Here is a 16,927-nt window from a genome sequence, read left to right as displayed (position 1 = left end):
ACTAGGAATGGAAATCTAATTGCAGCATACGAGATCAGTTACAAATAAACTAAGTTATATATAAGCAGCAAAATGCCAGTGAATATGTTCCTTCCTTTCCATGGGATGCTCTTTGTAAAACTTGCTTTCGCTGTAGCAGTGTAGTTTCATAGGTACAGTACTGTCTTGTACACTGAGCAGCCCTAGTTTAAATCTCTCATTATGCAGTGATTTATGAGAGTAAAGTATTTTACTTTAGCATTAAACCTTCTTTACAACATGACCAACGGAAAGCATGATGATATAACACATTTCAAGTGTACTGTTTTCTTTGTAGACTTAAAACTTTACAATAGGAATTAATAAGTTTACTTATTGCACACACACTGCTGATGGCAATGTCACTTTTATGAATATGTATGAAGAATTTTGTAAGAGAATCATCACAGAAATATGGTAGTGAAGTAGTAACTCTTGCTCTTTCTCAATCTTTGTATGGCAACTATATTAAAAGCCTCAGCACACCTGCAAAACCTCTTTATTACTGATGACAGAGCTTGATGACAGGGCTCCCAGCAAGTTTATGAAATGAAGCTCTTTGTTTCTATCTGCTGAATCACACATTTCTTTGTTCATCTGTCTTCAGAAATAAAATAAACTTTCAAGCACACCTATTGGTTGTACCCTGGTTTTATAACCTGGCATGGGATTACCTATTAAGAGCTACAAATTAGTACATGCTTGGAGGCCCCCCTTCATTCTTAATAAGAAACATCATTTTTTTTAGCTTGATTTGACAGGCACTGGACTGTCTGGAAGCACTTACCCCAGAGAATATACCCGACATTGTCTGGCCTTGATACGATGAGTTAGGCTGAACCTGTCATCCAGGCAGATGGCCCACGACTTTAGTGAAGCCTCTGATGTAGCAAGCAAGCCTCTATGATTCTTGTTCTCACAACCAATCTGTTAAATGATCAAGAAATAATACATTATTAAGAAAAAGAAAAAAGATACAATAGATTATTATCATAAATATAAATCTTCTTTATTTTTTCTCTGTAAAAATAAATTTGACAAGTTCTTAAGCCCATTTCTTGTACAGAACAGAACAGGTTTTCCTTTTGCTGCTTTAAAGGTACCATCTTATAGTTTAGCAATCAAGGCTAACAAAAAGCATTTTACTTGTTTAGTTGTGATACTCACCTCTTTCCACAAGATATACAAATATTACAAATACTTGGAAGTCATAAATATGGACTGTTTGGCTATGAATGCTGTCCGTTCTTATAAAGTCACTTTGTGCTACAAGTTTTTGAAATTAAAGGACTGCAGATATTTTCCAGATGTATATAAATATCCATTGACTGCAGCCTGAATTGCATTTTTTTCTTTCTTGTTCAGGTTAGGCCAGTTATTTATTCTTTCTTTGTTTCTTTTTTTTTTTCTGTGACAGATTTATTAATTCTGGCTCCTCTACTGACTCACTGGTGGCACCAAATACTTTGCTCACACCCTAATCAGACATACAGTATACTGTTTATTATTCATTAATATTAGCTGCATCAAAAGTCAAAGACATTCTTTTCTTGAGCTCTGTGCAATAAAGTAATACTCCATTTGGATAAAACACCAGTACAAAACATCCAGTGTTAGACTATACAGTGTTCTTAATTAATAATGTACTTGTTTAGTCAGTTTGTACAGTACAAGTGCTACAAGACTGACCATCTGAAATTATAAATGGTCATCTTTGTGCAAGCATTGAGCTGACATTTGCTACCCCCAAAGAGGTCAGGAAGGGCAGATGAAACTTGCTTTTGCATGCAGTTCTTGATTCAGAAAGAAGAAATGTCATTGCATTTACTGCAGTGTACATTTGCCTGTTCCACTGTAGTCATTCTGTTATTTTTAACACATGACGGATATGTGATGTAAATCTGAGGCAATAACAATGGCAGAGGACTAACGTTTTTTGCAACAACATCTAACATCATATTTTACTGGCAGCTCATGAAACACAAGCTGGATGTTTTTTCAGTTCACTTGTTCAGTCCGGAAGCTGAAAGTTTTCCTTTATTTTCCTTTATACACTACAACAGCGCTTTATGACTGTATACTGCCAGGTTCACCCCCCCCCCCCCCTCTACTACTGACATCTTAGAATTCATGACATCTTAGACTTCAGAAGCATGGTTATTGTAATGCAAGAGATTCTTTTAACTTTTTGGAAGCAAATACAAGGTAGTCAATTTACCTTTAAGATGCCTACGTCAGTAATTGCCGTGGATTGAATCCTATGCTCTTGAACAAGTGATTTTTTTTGTATTTCAACAATGAGAGTCAGCAGTCAGATTTGAAGAATTTTCACATTTCCTTGTGAAGTTGTAACTGTTTGCACCACTCACTCTCTAATTTTATACATTTTTATATTGAAACAACTCGGTTCCAGCATTCATCCACAGGTGATAATTTCTTGTGGTATAAACTCTTCATGATGATTCCGATTACAAAAAGTATGTTATATTTTTAAATCTGTTCCTCAATGTATTCTGACAGTTTTGGCCCAAGAAAAACCTCACAAGATCTTTCTTTACATGTGGTAATTTCAAAATGTGACTCATAAATTTTATGAAGAACTGTATTTCAGAGCCGACTAGGAATTCTAATTTTATCCCCCCTAAATATCAAGTACTGTACATATGAAAATTTATGTTAATAACGAAAATAAAAATCTAAAGTCTGAATATACTGACTTCATTTGACTGGCCAATCATTCACTACACAGTCTATCATAGCAATTACATTTCTCTGCCCAGTCTGCTACAATTTTCAGTTACCCTAGCTTCTCTGCTCTATAGATGACTGCAAAATTAGTTAATGACTACTAGATCTTTTTCTAGTAAGTCTTTTTTTTTTGCATTCTTATAGGTAAGCTCTTCTAGGTATATCTGCTATATGCATCAATTTGCCAAGTGTATACTAAGTTTGCAAGTCATGCTGCTACAAACTTAGCATCATTTTCTGCAGGCTTGCTGGAACTTTACATGGATTTATTGCAAATGTTTTGCAATGGCATTTAATCAGATTCTACTGTTACTGACTTGTTATAAATACTCATGGAATTTCTTACATTCAAAGGCTATTTGCTAATGCTTCTTTCTCTGTCAATGCATATTTTGCCTGTATTTCTGTTAGAGTGCTTGTTCCATATTCTATGGCTTGGTGCAGCGGTAGCATTGTTGCCTCACAGCAAGAGGTTCTCCCGTTCGGTTCTTGGCTGGAGTGCGGGGAGTGCCTTCTGTATGGAGTCTACATGTCCTCCCCGCGGTTTGGGTGGCCGTTCGAAAGACATGCGTAAATGGGCGTGCCTTCGTTGAAGGTTGAATGTCGAGCTGTTACCTCAGCGTTCGTGAAAATTTACTGCCAATCATTAGCGGACCGGAGTTCCACTGTGGCGACCCCTAACCGGGAAAAGCCGAAAGACAAACAAACAAACCTTCCAGTAATACTACTGCACCAAGGCTCTCTTACATAGCACCCACTTGAAGTATTGCAGAATGAGAAATATCCCACTTCAGAGTAAGAGACTCTACAACAGACTTTTTTTTTAACATTTTAAAGTTTCAGTCCTTTTCCTGTATCCAATGCCATATAACCCCATGCTTTAATAGATTCCTGAGTGGCACTGTTATATCTGACAAATCTGGTATGCACATGGAAGCATATTGCTTCATACCTAAGGATTGCATAACAGACAACTTATCTTATGGCTTCTGAATTTTAAATATAGCCCTAATTTTATCATATTGTTGTCTAATACCTTCTAATGTCAATCTATTACCCATATGTAGTCACACAGATTTCACATTTGCTTCTGTTCATCTTCTTGTCATTCTGTATCACTCTGTTAAGTGACTTAATAACCCTGGTATCATTTTCCTGTATGATAGCATCCCACATCAGAATATCATTCATTATGTTAACTGCACTTTTAAAGAATCAAAATATTTCTGATGCTTCTCTTTTAAATACTTCTGGGGCAATGATATACCAAAATGCAACTCAAGAAGCCTGTATCTGTCCAAAGGGGTACTAATAGTGCAAATCTTAAGTTAGCATCATCCAATTTAATTTGGAAAAACACCTAATTGGCACACAGCACTGAAAAGAATCTTGCATAAGGGATTGTAGTAACGTTTTCAACTGATTTAAGTGGATAACTCCCCCTTCTGATCCACCTACTTAAGCACTGGGGATCGAAACATTCCAAGCTTGTCCTGATTCACAGTTGCTAAATGCTTTTGGCCAACTCAATCAATTCATCTTGCTTTACAATCATGCCAAAGCTTTCCATATGTATCCATTTCTGCCCATTCTTGCTTTTAGTATTGTTTTTTGTGAAAATTTAATGCAGTTTTCCCCTGGAAAAGACTCTAATCCAGTAAATAAATAAGAATAACTCTAAATTGTCAACAGTATCCTGAGTACTCTACTTCATAAGTTTCAGCAAAGTACTCATGACTATATTTCTGTTATTATACTTGATAGTATTATTGGGACTTTTTACAGTTCTAGAATGTGCAGGAAAATGCTTTTGGGGAAACATTATATGAAACATGCAGTTTTGTACTCAGAAGCATGCTTGCTATTTTCTGCATAAATCTACAAATTATTTTGCATCTGTACTGTACAAATCCTTTTAATCTTGTCAGGTTTCTCACAAACATTCCAACCCAGTATATGTAGTTGTGGTTTACAAAGGTTGTGTGCCACTTCAAGTGGCATTGGTTTAATTGAAAGTTAAACATCTCTAACATTTTGAAGTCATACATCCAAATCAGTGACACTCCTATCATTGCACAACACATAAAATAATTATTTTTGTAGAGGATAAAGTTTCCCCACTCTGATCTCTAACTACTCATACTCTGAAGTCATGCACATTCCCATTAGGAGGAAATAGGAAAAACAAAAACTAAAACCCACCTACTAACTATTCACCAGCTCCCATAAACCAGAAACAAAGCACACAATGTGTAACATAGCCAGTTTCAACACAGTGAAATATTAAATAAAGGAAGTTAGTGAACTTACTATTTTGATGTTTCAATATTTGTTGATGCAGGAGATGATAAAACATAAGATTTCTACTCAGGCACTTTATCTGGTTTACCCAGGACACTACCCGGAACATTAACCTATCCTTACTTTGGTTATGCCAACAATTAGTTAAAATCTGTCCCAATAGTTTTCATAGGTAGGTACTAGGCTATCTGGCCGAAGGCATTTATAAGCCTAGCCAGAATGTGGTGGCTTTCACCGCCCCCTTAGATTAGTTCCCTGTGCCTCTGTCCAGCAGAGCCATTGAAGTGATCCCCAGGGTAAACTTTCTGTTTCCCATCCACTCGTCAAGGTTTATCTTGAAGAATGTTAGTGAGGAGCTCTGCCTAATGTAGACTGGAATCTTGTTCCAAAGCATGGGAAGTCTCTGGGATAGGAATCTGTCCCTCCAGCACATCCTGTTTATTGTTGTGGTGAGGTCTAGATCCCTAGAGCATGTGGCTCAAGGGGATAAGGTTTTCTTTAGGTGGGGGTTTTAGTCTGTGTCCTGAGTATATTAGAAGAGTACAGGGAAATTTGTACAAAGGCTTCCCTACACTTGCTCAAGATGTATTTGCTTGACCATTAGTAGCCCTGCAGGAGAAAAAAAAAGATGAATGGCATAATGCTGAACGTTTCTTCCCCACTGGAAATCATTGCTGGTATGATTTCTAATTGTGTGCCAGCAATGTTTCACTTCTTTAGGGAGATTTCTCTGTTCTTCAAGTTGGTGTGACTGTAAAGGTTGTGTGTGTGTGTGTGTGTGTGTGTGTGTGTGTGTGTGTATATATATATATATATATATATATATATATATATATATATATATATATATATATATATATATATATATATACGGTTTGAGCGTATTGCTCCAATGTTGGGGGACCCCCTGCAATAAACAAAAAAAGAAGTTTTTTGCCCTTTTGGATTTCAGGTGTTTTTTTTTTCATTCTTTTGGAACATCAACTTTCAGGAACTCATTGTTTCATACTAGTACCTTGTACAAAGTATTAGGCAAATTCAGAGATTCAAAGGCATTTTCTAATAAAATACTGCATTCAACACTAGTCTCTAACATAAATGCTTATATTTTCACTTTGAAACACAATGCTCTCACAAAAATATTTTCAGAAGAGTTTATGGTCTTTGTAGATCATACTGCAGTTCAGCTTATGCATTTCAACTGCAGTCACAAATTTTTCTGCTTTGATCTTTTCATTTGACTCAGCAACAGTGTAAATCTTGCTGCACATATTTAGTTCAATGGTCATACATTTTTATGAAATCATTCTGACCCCGACAAAGTCTACAGATTTCACTAAATACTTAACAGTGCAATTTCTTTGACTTGCAACCACACCTTGTACAAACATCTCTGTTTCCAACGACATATTTACTTTTTGGCACTATCCTGGAAAGCATGCAATTACACTTTCTTTTTAGTGTTAGTTAATTTATTCATGCTTGCCTCATTACTATTATTATTTTCACTTACAGTCTTTATTTTGCACAATTCCAGTTCCTCCGCCAAACCTTTAAGATGTGAGCTTGAAAGTTTGCTTGTACTACATAATATCCAGTGTGTTATTATCAGGTCTGATCCTTGCAACATACAAAACAACTACAATGATGCATTAAAAAGGCTCTATTAAGACCTCAGTGCCTCAAGTTAACAAACTATTCTAGTCTTAAGAAAGGCTTTTCAACAGATCCTTTTTGTTTATAAGTTCATAGGTAAGTATTGTGCTAGCTGCCCTTGTGGACCATTTTAAGCCTAGCTAAATTCCCTCAGTGTGAATCAAACCATATATCTCTTGTGTGTGAGGTATGTGCCTTAACCATTATAGGATTCTGTTATTCATTTTGCTTTTTTTCTGATTTTTTAAAAGCCTGCCTCTGACATGATCATGTTTTATACCACACACAAATTTACTCTTATCAGTTAGTTAAGCAAGTTTCTAAATCCACAGTGTTTCTCAATGTGTTGACACTTAGTCACAACAGACATCTGTCTACAACTGAACCCACAGATTGTTAGTGAAAATAAATATCTTGCATATAAGATATTTTTTCTTTAGCATGACATATGGATGAGGTCTTTTTCTCAGAACTGCTAACATATGTTTTATTCCTCCTGCTTGATGTTAAAACAATCTTCCTTACGTGGAATATGATAGAACAATGTATATGTACAAGCTTCATTCCAGCAGAGTGGAGAACTGCCATTATCATCCCCTTGCACAAAGGTGGTGCCTCTACTGACCCTGGAAACTATCACCCCACTAACTTGATAAGTCTGATCAGTAAGGCCATGGAGTGTATCATTATGAACCTCATAAACAAGGACATAGGCAATCTCCAAGCACTTGTCCCCACCCAGTTCAGATTCATCAAGGGCAGATCTTGCCTGGTGAACCTGATTGACTTTTTTGAGACTGTCACCAAGGCACTGGATGAGGGAAAGTCAGTGCACACAGCTTACCTTGACTTGGCCAAAGCCTTTGACACAATCCCTCACTCGGGCATCATTGAAAAGCTAACAGAACTTGGCGTAAATCCCTATCTCATCAGGTGGGTGGCCAACTGGCTCACTGATAGGACCCACAAGGTCAAAATAGGTGCCACTACCTCTGATAGCAGACCTGTAACTAGTGGTGTCCTCCAGGGATCTGTTCTGGGACTATTGTTTTGCATCTACTTCTCAGAGGTCCAGACAAAGATAAAAGGCTTGTGGCTGACCAAGTTTGCAGATGACTGTAAGTTGGGTGCTGTCACTGACTCCCCATATGATGTTAAAATATTTCAAGAGGGTCTCACAGCAACAAATGACTGGTGCCAAAGTCATGGCCTTAAATTAAATGCAAAAAAATATATTAGCATACCATTTGGCAAAAACACTGCCCCTACTGATTATCACATTAGCAGCAACCCCCTAAGCACACAACTTGTGGTGAGAGACCTGGGTACACAAACTGACAGCAATCTCACATTTGACTATCATGTAGTGGCAGTGGTCAGAAAAGTCTTTTACTTGGTTATCTCAAAAGTAAAGGGATTGCATCCAGAAAAAAAGAGGTTATTACCTCTCTGTACTCCTCTCTCAGTAGGCCAATAATTGAGTATAATGCCCCATTTGGTATGTACCTTTACAAACACCTGCACCAACTGGAAAGGCCACAGAAATACCTCACAAAGAAAATCCATGGTCTCCAACACCTGTCCTTTGTGGACAGGCTCAAATCACTATCACTCTACTCTGTATCATACAGATTGCTCAGAGGTGATCTGTGTCTTGCCTACAAGGCAATCTCAGACACTACTGTACTACAGATGCTCCATATCCGTAAGTCTAACTCCTTGCGTAGTACCCAGTCAAAAGGCTTAAATCTAATATGTGACATTAACAAAACCTGCTGGAGAGACAGGTTTGTCTCCCAGAGGGTGCCTCATCTCTGAAATTGACTCTGCATATATGCCAAACAAAGTATGTCACTGACCCTCTTCAAGCACAACCTTGATGAGTGGAAGGGCAACCACAAATTTGTCCCACGGGCTCCATCTGTGTCGCTCACTGATAGGGGTGACAGGTGCTGATTGAGGTTTTTTTGGGGGGGGATAAACTCTTGGCTAGGCTTGTAAGGGCCCCAGAGCCATTAGCCAAGTAATCTCCTATGATCCTATTATCCTATGAATAATGCTAAAGCTCCAGAAAAAGTATGTGTCTCAGTTAACAAAGAACCAACAACATGTACCAATCAATACAACCCAATGTATGTGCAAGGCCTTCATAAAGGCATAGGCTAGTGCCAGAATAGCCATGGCAGAGACAGTGAGGGTGATCCAGGTTGTGCATGCTGACCTACAGGAGTGCATGTCCCAAAAATGTATACAACTTTGCAGTACAATGGAAGTCTCGCCACCACGTATTAAACCAAAGAAATTTATTAAGCACTTTGTTTTCTCACATATAAGCACTTCTTCAGAATACCAATTGCCACTTGTTGAGTGCTATTTAAATATAAAAAAAATGACATCACAATTGAATCCACAAATCCACAAATCACAGCTAAACCATAATTAAGAAGAACCATATCAGAGTTAAACAAATAAAGAATAAAATCATGTATAATCAACCATATGAAAAACCTAAATGTTATTATACATTAAATACTATTATAATTTAATAAACGTTTAACTGAAATGCAGTCTTTAATACCTAGACCATTATCCGCTTTTAAAAAACCTGCCATTTCAGCTCTAGATATTCTAAATATTTGTTAAAACCTTCCACAAATCTATTCTTCTCAGATTTTTCTATAACTAAAACTTTTAACTGAAATGCAGTCTTTAATACCTAGACCATTATCTGCTTTTAAAAAAAACTGCCATTTCAGCTCTAGATATTCTAAATATTTGTTAAAACCCTCCACAAATCTATTCTTCTCAACTTTTTCTATAACTAAAAATTGAAATTTTTTGAAATTTGTGCAAAATAATGCATGTCTAGCCAGGGCATTAGTCTTATCTTTTCTTTTAATGGCACACACGTTTCTTAGTCCTATTATTTAAGTGTCTTATGGTTTCAAACAGAGATTGTTGTCTGTTTTTCATCTCAGAATGGCGGAAGGAAGTGATGCTAACTTGGATTTGATGATCTACCCAGTACCGGAAGAGATGTTAAAGTTAACTAACCAAAGTAGTTACGAAAGCACAGGTAGTGTTTCATCACAATTATGGGAATTTCAGAGCCAGTCAAATGTTTGGGCATTCTGAAAATAGTCCCAATGATTTTTCCTGGGATGAGGGCACTATTATTGGAGAAGAAGTGTTTTAGACTGGAAGGAATTTGGGTACTATCACAAACTACCTCAATTCTAATAAGTCAAATCCATTTGTAGATATCAAAGGTACAGCGCAGGACTTGAGGTATGTTGAGCCAGGTGTCATGGATTTTAAGACTGCTCTGTTTGAATTAGAATGTAAAAGTTCGAAACTGAAGTCTTTACAGCTGTAAATTCATTACTTGAACAGATGTTGAGAGCTCAATATAGTACCGTTAGGCTTGAGAGTCTATGCATTTCCTAACAGTATTAAACAAGATGACAATATTTTGAGAGAGATTAGTAGCGTGTATAATAAGGCAGGTTTGGAAGTGATGCACTTATTGACCGTATAGAATAATGAGAAAATGAGTTTATTGAAAGAACAAGTTTTCTCTCTAGCCTCAAAAGTTATTAAACATCCATCATTTTGACTGTTTCACTATTTATATGACAGTCTGATTTCCAAAGTTGACAAGCATGTTATTATTATTGTGAAAAGGGAAAAGAAGAAGATAATGAGAGACATTATCTTATATCAGAGTGGACAGGCATTTTTATTAAAAAGGGCAAGATTAAGAACATTACAGCCCAGACGTTTAATCAAATGAATGGTGGTAGTTAAGGGAAACTTGTAAGCTTGATAGACTTGATTATTTTTCAGCAAATTCTGATGTGGATGGACATGTTATCAGAGAATCTACACAACAGACTGGTGATAATGTAACACCACCTTTGTCTGTTAGTAATGTTGCATTATCTACTTCTCTTATTTGTTACAATATGAGTGTGGATGGTAGTCATGTTAGGTCTGGCTCCTCTGGTTCTGGTATTATTGAGCCCCCTTTTCCCATCCCAGCAGTAAGAATGAATGGCTCACCTCCCTTAGGGGAGGGGAAAGGGGTGGTTGGGAAAAAGCAGAGGAACGAAAAAGGATTCTAGTCTCACAGTGGCAACCTTTTAATCTTACAAGTAAATGTTTTTCAGAAAAATAATTGAGTGTACTTTCCAAGGAGATTATGTTTATACTCACAATGACAGTTTTTATTATCAAAACATTGATTTCAAGTTATATGTTAGAAAATTGAATCTAAAATATGTTTTTAATGGTGTAAGGTTGTTAGCTATGTTAGAGCCTTACAAAAAAACAAGTCTTGTTAAGCACCCATTTAATCAACACATTAAATGTTTTTTCATCATTAATCTGAATTGTATAGTTTAATGAGGAAACCTAACAGCTCAGTTGGGTTTCATAAAAAATATTTTAATTTAGACCAGGATGAATATCTTGCATTAGGAAGTTTAAAGATTTATACTAATTATAGAGTCATGAAAGCAGATAAAGGGGATGGGGTGGTTATAATGGAGGTTGCAAAATACAATGGAGCAATGTTATCTTTGTTGTGTGATTCCACTAAGTATAGAAAAGTGTCTAAGGATCAAATTAAGAGGAGCTTTCAGGATGTTGACCTGTTTCTTTTGGACTTATTACATCAGTGGCATATTTCTATAGATTTATTTAATTTTTTTGTCAGTTGATCAACCACAACTTGGAATTTTATTTGTTATACCGAAAATACATAAAAATTCAGTACATTCTCCTTTCAGACCTGTTGTCTCTACACCATGCAGTAAAACAGTTAATATTTCAATTTATTTGGATGCAGTGTTAAAGCCTGTAGTGCAAAATACTGTTTTTTATTTAATGGACTCATGGAGTTTTTTAGATGAATTGAAAAATTATTCTTTTTGTGATAATGAAACATTTTTTGTACTATTGATGTATGTTCCTTGTATATTTCCATTAGACAGGAAGAAGGGTTAGAATTTGTTAGACTCTTTCTTAGTAAATATGCTAGTCATTTGGATTTGGACATTAGCAACATCTGTCTATTGCTGGAACTCGTTTTGGGTAATAATTATTTTCTTTTCAACAACAGTATTTTCCAACACATAAGTGGCGTAGCAATGGGGGCACAAGTTGCCCCTGCTTTTGCCAACTTAGTTATGCGTTGGTGGGAACATGAGTTACAAAATTACAAATTTGTCAGTTTTTACAACAGATATATCGACAATCCTGTTTTTTATTTGGACTGGAGACATACGTTCTTTTGAAGAATTTCTTCAGCAAATTAATAATAGTGTTAAATGGTTGAAATTTGAAATTAGTGACAAAGGTACTACTGTTCATCTTTTGGACACTGAGGTAACGTTGGTCAAGCATGAAAAGAAGTTTCAGAGTAATATTTATTGTAAGAAGACTTTACAAATAATTACCATCACTTTGATAGTTGTCACCCTAACTTTATGAAATTTAATACATTTAGAGGTCAGGTTGTAAAATGAAGTAGGTTAATTAGTGATGATAATAATTGTATTCATGAAGTGGAAGTGCTTACTGATTTGTTTACAGCTGGTGGATATCCAGTTTATAAAGTAAGAGTTATTGCCCACAACGTGATTAAACTTAGAGCAATTAAATTTCAACCTGTTCTTAAGGTAGGATTCACTTCTACGAAGGTACTACTAGGTTCCAATTATGAAACAAGTCATGAATATCGTTGCCATTTCCATTACCTATTAGTACTGATCCTCCATTAATTCAGAACAACATCTCCAACAACTGGAAAATTAATATGGGAAACCAAGAGCTTTGTACGATAGTTGGACCTACTCATAATTTCATTAAAATAACTAAAAGCTGAAGCAAATTTTAGAACATCACGGCTTACAACAACGAAATAATGAAAATATTAAGAAATGGGGGACTTATGCTTGTCATAATTTCTCTTATTGTAGGTACATTTTGGCTGTTAATAGCTTTTATTTTAAGCACATTAATTATGTTTTGGTAGCTAAAGAAAGAAATGACTGCCATAGTGAAGGGTTAGTATACCTCGCTTGTTGTTCAAATTGTGATTGTTTTTATATAGGAAAAACCACAAGAAAGTTAAATAATAGGATTATGTAACATGTGTGTGCCATTAAAAGAAAAGATAAGACTAGACCCCTGGCTAGAAATGCACTGTTTTGCAAAAATTTCAGAAAATTTCAATTTTTAGTTACAGAAAAAGTTGAGAAGAATAGATTTCTGGACAGTTTTAACAAATATTTAGAATATCTAGAGCTGAAATGGCAGTTTTTTAAGAGCGGACAGTACTCTAGGTATTAATGCCCACATTTCTGTTAAAAGTTTATTAAATTATAACAGTATTTAATGTATAACATATAGATTTTTCATATGGTTAATTATACATGATTTTATTCTTTATTTGTGTAACTCTGATATGGTTCTTCTTAATTAGGGTTTAGCTGTGATTTGTAGATTCAATTGTGATGCCATTTTTTACATTTAAATAGTACTCAGCAAGTGGCAATTGGTATTCTGAAGAAGTTCTTACATGTGAGAGAATGAAAGCTCTTAATACATTTATTTGGTTTAATACATGGTGGCGAGACTTCCATTTTACTGCGAAGTTGTATATTTTTATTATGTCCCATAAATGTGATTCACTGGATGCACTTTACCACACAGTGGAACATACAATATCTTCTCTGGCTCTCTTGATAGGGGGAAGGGGTCAACTTCAGAGCTGATCATCTGCTACATCAACAGATGTTAGTCAACATGGCTGTGGATGAGTGAGATCCTACTCCTGTAGTGCTAACACTTCCACAGCAACATTTCTTGTGGAGGTGTCTCCTCCAAGGAGAGGTCTTCCTTGAGGTCATGGTCATTGTCATGCTGGAACATCTCCGAGTAGATGTCTTTTAAGGTCTTGCAGCACAACAGCCTAGCCAGGGTCATGGTACATCCAATACAACTCCTGGCATAGCTAGCTCTCATTGGTGGGGGCATCAACAGAATGCTAAACCCTCTGCCATGCATGTCTTGGATGTGCCCAGTATACTGAGCCACAGTGCTGAAACAAATGCTGAGGCTGTTTCCCTGCAGACAAATACTCATACCACCACAGCCCCTTTAATGACCCCTCTTAACAGTACCACCCCCACCATACCGGCACTTTGTATTTTTATACTCCTCAGCACCCACAAACACACAAATGCACTCCTGTACTCCTTTCTCCTTCACTGCAACTACTGATCATTGTCCCCTGCCCATTGTACATTACTTGGTTTGTCTATATTTGATGCACATCGTGGTCAGTGTATGCATGGGTAAGCACACCATGGTGTTTGTTTTTGCATGCATCATTTTTACTGTAGTGTAAAAGTCTTGCATACATAACTGTGTGTGTGTGTGTGTGTGTGTGTGTGTGTGTGTGTGTGTGTGTGTGTGTGTGTGTGTGTGTGTGATGCATATAGATGCTACGATTCATGTTGTCAAATCTTTTATTGACAAAGTCAAGTGATATGTTTTTGGACAAGTGCAGTGACATTTGAGTGGCAGAAATATTAATTTTCACTGTGGTGTGTGAGAAGTGACTGCATGAAGGTAAGTGTTTTTTTTAATTTGTGCTGAAACGTTTGGATATATAGAAAGATTCTGCATTAGTAGTAGGAGTACATCCGGTGGTATTTGCAGGCTAGGGTTAGAGTATAATGTATGTTTCCTCACTTTGTGGATTCAGCAGCCCTTCAGAAGACATCAGCTACAAGCTTTACTGCAATGGCAGAATGGACATAGTGATGTCATAATTCCCATTCATTCTCTTGGCAGCTTTAAAGTGACATAAATACTGTGCTTTAATTTAACAATTACCATATTATCAATTTATCCTGTTATTAGGATCCACTACAAAAAGTAGACACACAGCTTGCTAACTATCCACACAATAACATAAACTTATAAAACAATAAATCCACTGAACTTTTGACCAACAATGCAAAGACTGCATTTTCTGTAAGTGGGCTAGTTCCCCCTGTATCCCCCATGTGGGAGGCATTCATTGTCATATAATCATGGGGGAAGGAGAAACACCCTGTGAAAATAACAATTATTCTTACATGCTGTAATCTCACTGTACAGAAAACTAACATAAAACCATTCAAGAACTTTTCTGTTCAAGTTATATGTATCAGGAAAATTACATTCAGTGGTAGAATGTTCATTAAATTATTTATCTTATCTTGTTAATAACAAAATGCATTTGTGCTCTTTCCCTCTGGCCTTTCTGTCTATGCATTATATAATTTATAAATATGGAGCGAATACAAAATTATTATAATATTATATGGTCACAGCAAATGGAATGCATTTGGTTCCTTGATTGTTGCTGATGGCTTCTGTAGGGTTCTGCTATCTCTAAAAAGTTTTAACCAATGATCTACATTAAAACTATATACATAGTGTGCCAGATGTTTTTATCATATATTTTAGCTATTGTCAGGATATAGATAGATAGATAAGTAGGTCTACTACAGGTGCCTGCATGCTATTAGCTTGTGATACACTTGCTCCCTGCCATTTGTGTTAATTGGCAAGTGCGTTAACTCCAACTAACCAGATCCTAGTGAATTACACATACGTCCCACCACCCAAACCTAATGAACTCTATAGCCCTATCAAAACCGTAATGCTAACCCTAAAATTCCCACCCAGTCTCTAACCCTACCTATAGCTCTCCTCTCCCTAAGTCTCAAGTCCCTGATTTCTACATACACCTAAAACTCCATTCCCCCTCCATAAACCTACAGCCCCCAATCTCAACCTAACCATAAACTCCCCCCACTCCAAAAATCTAAAACACCCTTCCTGCTACAAAATTTAATGTTCCTGATGGGTCTCTAACCTTAAAACGTCAGTCCCCACTTCCTAAACCTAAAGTCGTCAATCATTCGTTACACTTAAACTCACCTTTCACTCCCTAAAGCTAAAGCTCCCACTTCCCTAAATCTAAATCCCCCTTCTAATCACTGAAACTCCAACCTGCACTTCCACTCCCTCCAACTTGCTCACCATGCCTGATGCACTAACTTTGCCTCAACTCAGCTACTGTGATCGAGTGAAGACTGCCAGCTCCATCTTCTCATAAAAAAAACTTAGACACTTGAAAAACCAGTAAATAAATAAAGTAAGGCAGAAAGGCAGTATACGCTAATGAACTAAAAAACTAAGAACTTTATTACAAGCACGTTCGACCGATAATACTGGCCTTCTTTGTTAGCGTACACTGCCTTTCTTACTTTATTTAGCTCCATCTTCTCCCCTTGGCTACTGCAACCAACCCAAATATATGGTCAAGTCTGAGCACAAAGGGCTGGCTGTGAGAGCTACAAAACGTCCAAGTTCCTGGCTGCTAAACAGTGGTATTTGAGTGCCTCTGATACACACACACACACACACACACACACACACACACACACACACACACACACACACACACACACACACACACACAAAATATCAGGTATATGGATTTAAAGAACTGGGGATGGTGGCATTGGGAGAAGAGACGACCAGATAGGAAAACTAAAATAGGGGAGATTGTAGTGACTATCTGACATATGAAGAAAGGTGAGGCTAAAGACCTAGAAGGTTACCTAAATTATTTTTACAAAAGAGTGGGTGTACTGATAAGGACTTAACAGATGTTTTTTTTTTACGATTAACGATGAGAGAAGTACCTGATTTCATGTATGAGAAGGCTTCTGCCATGGTACTCAGTAAAGGTAAAGGGGAGGTCTTAGATATTGTCAGCTACAGGCCCATTTCACTTTGTAGTGCTAGGGCACTGGCAGAGTGCTTTTTGGGGACGTGACAAGAACAGAGCGACTGAGTTTTGCGAAAAGGAGGCCATTGTCAGATTATTGGGAAAACCTAATAATTTTGTATGGTGGGCCAAAACAAAGGACAGAGGTAAAGTAAGGCATGGTCTTGAAGGATATATGGAATTTGTCTGATATTATAGGATGGGACTCCATGTTGGGGGTGTGAGGCAACTGGTAGAGGATCGGAGATGGCTGAAGCAAATGAAAGTCTTGTATAGGAGGTCACAGCTGAAGGTACTTGTTACTGCTTGGAGTTTGGAAAATATTGCACTGAAAAGTGGGAAAAGGTA

At 36.8% G+C, this 16,927-nt stretch overlaps 1 protein-coding gene across 1 annotated transcript in view; it reads right to left on the bottom strand.

Annotated features, from left to right (window-relative positions):
- Nucleotides 1–16,927, bottom strand: part of METTL24 (methyltransferase like 24) — a 705,212-nt gene that overhangs the window by 486,187 nt on the left and 202,098 nt on the right. The window contains exon 3 of the mRNA XM_044066694.1: nucleotides 806–945. Coding sequence (XP_043922629.1) covers nucleotides 806–945 — 140 coding nt within the window. The remainder of the gene's footprint in view (nucleotides 1–805; nucleotides 946–16,927) is intronic.

Source organism: Protopterus annectens, chromosome 1.part0 (assembly GCF_019279795.1).
Source record: "Protopterus annectens isolate FY-2018-M chromosome 1.part0, PAN1.0, whole genome shotgun sequence".
NCBI classification, from domain to species: Eukaryota; Metazoa; Chordata; order Ceratodontiformes; family Protopteridae; genus Protopterus; species Protopterus annectens.
Note: the sequence above shows the minus strand (reverse complement) of the source record. Positions and strands in the feature narration are given on the sequence as shown.